General features: G+C 32.6%; 2 protein-coding genes across 2 annotated transcripts in view; one reads left to right on the top strand and one right to left on the bottom strand.

The window, feature by feature from the left end:
• Positions 1-3,580, bottom strand: part of LOC137628737 (uncharacterized) — a 140,600-nt gene extending 137,020 nt beyond the window's left edge. Inside the window, exon 1 of the mRNA XM_068359916.1 lies at positions 2,703-3,580. Coding sequence (XP_068216017.1) covers positions 2,703-2,820 — 118 coding nt within the window. The 5' untranslated portion in view covers positions 2,821-3,580. The remainder of the gene's footprint in view (positions 1-2,702) is intronic.
• The window catches only part of LOC137628738 (methyltransferase-like 26), a 168,199-nt gene that overhangs the window by 5,802 nt on the left and 154,897 nt on the right, over positions 1-7,500 (top strand). The window lies entirely within an intron of this gene.

The following is a 7,500-nucleotide window of genomic DNA, read 5'->3' as shown; positions in this document are numbered from 1 at the left end:
TATTATCGGGCAATCTTTTATTAGCACACTTAAGAATATCTCCATACGAGTAGTAAAATCCGATTGAGGAAGGAGTTAGACAAGGAGACTCTCTCTCTCTCTCTCTCTCTCTCTCTCTCTCTCTCTCTCTCTCTCTCCTCGCCGATCTATATGTCATCTGACTCACCCAGACAGCTTGTTTGCTGTCTCGTTGCAAATCACTCAAGGGAATCAGAAGTATGAAATATAGGTTACAATGATACCCAGAGTGATAGTGATAGTCAGTTAATTAATTCTCACAGGTGAGAGACTCATTACCAGAGTGTACCTACCTGGTTCAGGGCTGCTTATACTTATCGAGATGGCCGTATACGGTTGTACGTAGGCGAATTGGGTCTCTTGATTAGGGGAGAAAGGTTTTAGAGAGAGAGAGAGAGAGAGAGAGAGAGAGAGAGAGAGAGAGAGAGAGAGAGAGAGAGAGAGAGAGATTTAATGGTGTTGGACATATAACAAATAATATTTAAAGTTTCCTAGGAGGACATTGCATCAAATAGAAGGTTTTAGTTAAAACATATTGCTGTGTGTAATATTATTTGTGTATCAGTAGAATTTTAATCCTTAACACAGGATAAAAGATAAATTTTGTGCATATATATATATATATATATATATATATATATATATATATATACTGTATGTATATGTATATATATATATATATATATATATATATATATATATATAAAAGATATATATATATATATATATATATATATATATACTGTATATATATATGTATATATATACATATATATATACATATATATATATATATGTACATATATATATATATATATATATATATATATATATATTATATCGGGCAATCTTTTATTAGAACACTTGAAGATGTCTTCATACGAGTAGTAAAATCCGCTTGAGAAAGGAGGTAGACAAGGAGACCTTATCTTCTAAATTAATCACAGCGTGTCTAGTAAATTGGTTTTAAAATGTCAGATTGTGAAAGTGTAGCATTTAACATTAATGGGAGATACCTTAACAACTTTAGATTTTGCAGATGACATCGTTCTGTTTAATGAATCATTGGCGGAATTGCAAAGGATCATAAAAGATTTGAATAAAGGTGAAATGCAGATCTGAAAATGAATATGAGTAAAAGTAAGATATTGCGTAATGAAAATGTAGAGAGAGACAGCAAATAAGGGATATGGAGGAACCTTTGGAGATTGTTAATGAATATATGTACGTAGTACAGACAGTAATCGTTTCCCTAGGACATGAGACCAAAATTAAAAGAAGGATAAGTATGTGATGGAGAGCTTTTGGTAAACAGAATAAGATTATGAAAAGTAAAATGCTGCTTTCTCTAAAAAGAAGACTATTTATTCAGATGAGCCTTCCAGTATTAACTTGTAAATCAGAAACTTGAAGCCTTCTTAAAGCCTTAGAACATAAGCTAGTTACAACTCAAATAGGTATGGAAAGAATAATGATGGGATTAACACAGATTTAGAAAATAGAGGAACATTGATACGAGAGCAAACTAAAGTAGAGGATATTCTAACAACAGATAAGAAAATGAAATGTACATGGGGAGGACATAAAATGAGAAGGACAGATAATAGATGGATATTAAAAATAAGTGAATGGGTCCCCAGAGATTGTAAACGAAACAGCGAAAGGAAGATAAGACGATGAATTGACGAACGAAGAACATTTGCTGGTATAAACTGGCCTAGAAAGACCATAAACAGACGCTAGTGGAAGGACATGTCTGAGGATATAAAGTGCAAAACATACTTTTAGCCTAAATGTAATCAAATCGAAAAAGTTAACCTGTAAGCAGGGTTAAAACTTTTAAGTTTGAGGTAATTTTCATGGTTTCAAGATAATTCTAAGGTAATTCATCTTTTACTAGCTTAAAATTTAAGGAAATTGTGTAAGTTTTAAGGTAATCTAAGATAAAGAACAGCATTTAAGGTAATGGCCTCACGGCACATGCTCGAGTTTAAACCATGAACCTGCAAGAGACATGAAACCTATATTTGACTCAGTTTGTGGTAATTTTAATGGTTTCAAGGTAATTTTAGGATAATTTCGGTTTCACCAGCTTAAAATTTAAGGAAATTGTGTAAGTTTTAAGGTAATCTAAGGTAAAAAGCAGGAACATTCAAGGTAAAATCCACATGGCACAGGCTCGAGTTTAAACCCTGAACCTGCAAGAGACACAAAACATATATTTGGATAGAGCCAGTTCACTTTAAACTTTTATGGTATTTACCTTAGTTTAAGGTAATTTCCATGGTTTCAAGGTCATTCTAAGGTAATTTCGCTTTTACTAGCTTAAAATTTAAGGAAATTGTGTAAGTTTTAAGGTAATCTAAGGTAGAAAGCAGGAACATTCAAGGTAATAGCCACACGACACATGCTCGAATTTAAACCCTGAACTTGCAAGAGACATAAAACCTATATTTGACTCAGTTTGTGGTAATTTCAATGGTTTCAAGGTAATTTTAGGATAATTTCGGTTTCACCAGCTTAAAATTTAAGGAAATTGTGTAAGTTTTAAGGTAATCTAAGGTAAAAAGCAGGAACATTTAAGGTAATGGCCACACGGCACATGCTCGAGTTTAAACCCTGAACCTGCAAGAGACACAAAACATATATTTGGATAATTATTTGGATAAAGCCAGTTCACTTACTGTTGATATCGTGTAAAGAGCTGAGATCGGCCGTGTTGTGACTGAGACTCATGAGAAAGTGGTTCATTAGGAGGAGCTGAGAAGCCACCATTCTGACCCACACCTCCACCTCCACCATGCCTCCGACCTCTGGCACATCCCACGGCTTTCGCTGGGGGCTTGAGATTGTCCTGTTTGTTTTAGATCCTTGGTCCTACTCCTATCCTCTGGTGATATTCCTTCGCATCGTCAGTATAGGATATGGAGTAGAAATAGCCCATGGTCTTCTTGTACTCTTAAAGCCACTGTTCAACTCGTTTGGAAGGAATTCATGGCTTTGTTTACATTTTTCCCGACGAGAATTCGAAACTTGTAAACTCGTTTATGCGGTTTTACTATCTGTTACCTTTTTTATATATATATCATCATGCCATATTCGGTTTTAGCATAATAATCTTTATAAACACGAAGAAACTTATCCGCAGAATATCTAAATAAACGTGTTGGGAGCAATTTATCAAATCGGTGTTTTTAGGATAACACCTTACGTACGATAATTTCTCAGAATAATGCACGATGTTTTATGCCGCGAGATGATGTTATCACACGCGCGATGACTTCATCGTATCTCATTGGGTGTCCATCATGGACGAGTAAGGAAAAGGTTCGAACTTTTTTTTTTTTTTCCAAGTGTTCTTCTCTTCTATCCAGGGAGAGAAGAAGAAGGATAGACCCCAGAGATAGTTGGTGCCTTTGCCATGTCACGGGCATCTGCTCATCATAATCATTACACGAAATATTTATTTTTACAATTTATTATATCTTTTCAAGTCATATTTCAATTCACATTACAGCAAACTATTATGATCATATTTTACATTTCATTATATTTGTATTTTAACACCTGCGTGGAAATGATAATTAATGAGTTAGAAAATATTACAGTTCACTCATTAAAAAAAAAACAAAAAAAAAAAACATTTATTTGCATAAACAAAACAAAGACAATTTTCCATATTTTTTTCTTATATCCATGACAATAAGGATGTGAAGAGGGTCACACAAATTTACGTTTTTCAAGAAATTGAGAAGTAAATATATATATATATATATATATATATATATATATATATATATATACATATACATATACATATATATGAGTGTATATATATATGCATATATATATATATATATGTGAAAATATATATATATATATATATATATATATATATATTTATATATATATATATATGTATATATATATATATATATATGTGTGTGTGTGTGTGTGTGTGTGTGTGTATGTGTGAATGTTTTTAAATGATTATTTCCACAAATGATACAGAACACTTTTTTGAATATTTTGAAATTTTTGAAACGCGTTGATCACACAAGAAATATTCTCTCTCTCTCTCCCTCTCTCTCTCTCTCTCTCTCTCTCTCTCCTCTCTCTCTCTCTCTCTCTCTCTCCTCTCTCTCAACAGTCTAAACATGGTTAGAACAGTAATTAAACTTTTTCTTGTCATCGCTCGAAGTGTTTACAACTGAATGTTTTTTTTTTTCTCAGTCTCAGACAAGTCCTTCTATGCTACAATCGTACCCATGAAATATTTCTCTGATTTATATCTCACTTGATATATTGTCTTCTTCGTACATGTTCCACTGTCTTGGGGTAGAGTTCTCTTGCTTGAGGGTACACTCGGGCACAGTATTGTATCTTATTTCATTTTCTCTTTTTATGAAGTTTTTTATAGTTTATATGTGAGATATTTATTTTAATGTTACTGTTATTGATGTATTTTATTTTAATTGTTCATTACTTCTCTTGTAGTTTGTATATTTCTATATTTCCTTTAATCACTGGGCTATTTTTCCCTGTTGGAGCCCTTGGGCTTATAGCATCCTGATTTTCCCACAGGGGTTGTAATTATTAATTAATAATAATAATAATAAAAATAATAATAATAAATGTATATATATATTATATATTTATATACTTATATATATATATATATATATATATATATATATATATATATTTATATACTTATATATATATATATATATATATATATATATGCACATACATACATACATACATACATATATATAAATATACATACATACATAAATACATATATATAAATATATATACATACATATATATACATATATTTTACATATATATTTATATATATACATACATACATACATACATATATATATATATATATATATATATATATATATAAATATATATATATACAGTACACCTCGACTAAACCCAAGAAACAAAATAAACAAAATAGGTCACTACAAACAAAATTAAAAGTATCACAAAAATCCAGAGAATATAACCCATAATGAAAAAAAAGAAAGAAAATAATAAAACAAAAAATTGGTAGCACGTTCCTAAGCGTACGGGTGCGTCTTCGGTATTCGTCTTAAGCAAACACTGTAGCAACGAGCCTTTCAATTTATGATGAACGATCATCATTGCTGAAGAGGGGGGGGGGGGGGGGTGTTGGAAGTTTTATGGAGATGAGATGATGGGAGGAAGCTGAAACGTAGATTATCTGATCAGATAAAGGTTTGGGCGATGCTCCGACGAGAGAGAGAGGAGAGAGAGAGAGAGGGAGAGAGAGAGAGAGAGAGAGAGAGAGCTATGATTTATTGGAAATGTTATGGAGTGCGTGTGCTTTTTAGAGAGAGAGAGAGAGAGAGAGAGAGAGAGAGAGAGGAGAGAGAGAGAGAGAGAGAGAGAGAGCTATGATTTATTAGGGATGTTATCGAGTGTTTTCTTTTGAGAGAGAGAGAGAGAGAGAGAGAGAGAGAGGAGAGAGAGAGAGAGTGAGAGAGAGAGAGGGAGAGAGAGAGCTATGATTTATTGGAAATGTTATGGAGTGCTTTTGGGGAGAGAGAGAGAGAGAGAGAGAGAGAGAGAGAGAGAGAGAGAGAGAGAGAGATCAGGAATATAGTAACTTAATATCTTACTTAGTTATCCCAGTAACAAGCAATGTAAACTATATGATAATTGAGAGAGAGAGAGAGAGAGAGAGAGAGAGAGAGAGAGAGAGGAGAGAGAGAGAGAGAGTGTGTGGTGTGTGTTCTCAGGAATATAGTAACTTAATATCTCACTTCGTTAGCCCAGTACAAGCAATGTATGTAAACTATAAATAATTGAGAGAGAGAGAGAGAGAGAGAGAGAGAGAGAGGAGAGAGAGAGGAGAGAGAGAGAGAGAGAGAGAGAGAGAGAGAGTGTGTGTGTGTTCTCAGGAATATAGTAATCAGTATCTTACCTCGTTAGCCCATGTAAACTATGTATTAATTTACTCATTTTGGAGCCTCGATGTAACGAATACCTTTATGGTAATTTGATAAAGGAACAAGGACGATAATAAACGGGAAAAGTAGAATTATCAAATCTTAATCGTTGAAGAAGACGTAGAAGCTTGCTGTGGGTACCCAGCTTATCTTGATTTCAGGTACGAAGCCTCTCAGATTTGACACAGCATTTGATTGATGCAGTGATAAAATTATTAATTGCTTTAGCCAAAAGCTATCAAGATGATAGTCAGGCCTTCTCCATCTTGAGGCTCAATACTACACAGCATCTATTCTGAAGAAGAGTTTTAATACTTTCATTCTACCTTGTTTCAAGTATTGTATTGTTTCCCTGTCTGGTCTTCAGCTGCTGAGTCTCATCTTAATTTGTTGGACAGGAACTTGAGATTTATTAAATTTCTTATTCTTGATCTATATATTAATATCTGTCACCATCGTTCAATTAGTTCGTTATGCATGTTGCCTAAGATTTTTCATAATTCTGACCATCCTTTGCATTCATATCTTCCCTGACAGTAACATCCTGTTCGTAATACTTGGCATGCAGTTAATTCTCCATCATGACGCTCAATACTACACAGTACTCTAGAAGTTTTATTCTATCTGTGACCAAGTTGGGGAATGATCTTCCTAATCGGGTAGTTGAATCAGTAGAAGTTCAAAAGTTCAAAGTAGCAGCAAATGTTTTTATGTTTGAACAGGCTTACATAAATATTTTTATAGTTTATATATTAAATATCTGTTTTAATGTTGTTAATGCTTTTAAAATAATTTGTTTTAATTTTTCATTAATTTTTATATTGTATATTTCCATATTTCCTTTCCTCACTGGGCTATTTTCCCTGTTGGAGCCCTTGGGCTTATAGCATCATACTTTTCCAACCAGGGTTGTAGCCTAACTAGTAATAATAATAATAATAATAATAATAATATAATAATAATAATAATAATAATAATAATAATAATAAAATTTTAACAGCGTGTATACATTTGGAACGAAGGAAATAGACGAAGAATGCATATTGAATTGAGTGAAAAAAAAATTTATTGCTTAGAGAAAAATTAATATAATTTTTCTAAGATGGTTAATTGGATATAATTTCTCGAGTTGCTAACCATTGCTAAAATGTATATAAGAGACCAAACAGTTTTGTAGTAGCTGATAGCAGGCCTACCATGAGTAATTGAAAAGACTTTATTTTATTTGTTTTGTCAATTTTATTTGCTTTTTTATATCTTCTTATATTTAGCTTCTTCTTACACATTCGTCTAGGTTCTTAAGTATCTTCTTCTATAAATAGAAGACCACAGAAAACATGCATTTCTCTCTCTCTCTCTCTCTCTCTCTCTCTCTCTCTCTCTCTCTGCTTTTACTTATCCATCTTAATGTTTATAGACAAGACGATATAATATACAAAATTCTCTCTCTCTCTCTCTCCTCTCTCTCTCTCTCCTCTCTCTCTCTCTCTTC

This window comes from Palaemon carinicauda, chromosome 36 (genome assembly GCF_036898095.1).
Source record: "Palaemon carinicauda isolate YSFRI2023 chromosome 36, ASM3689809v2, whole genome shotgun sequence".
In the NCBI taxonomy this organism is placed as follows: Eukaryota; Metazoa; Arthropoda; class Malacostraca; order Decapoda; family Palaemonidae; genus Palaemon; species Palaemon carinicauda.
This window is presented reverse-complemented; position numbering and strand designations above follow the sequence as displayed.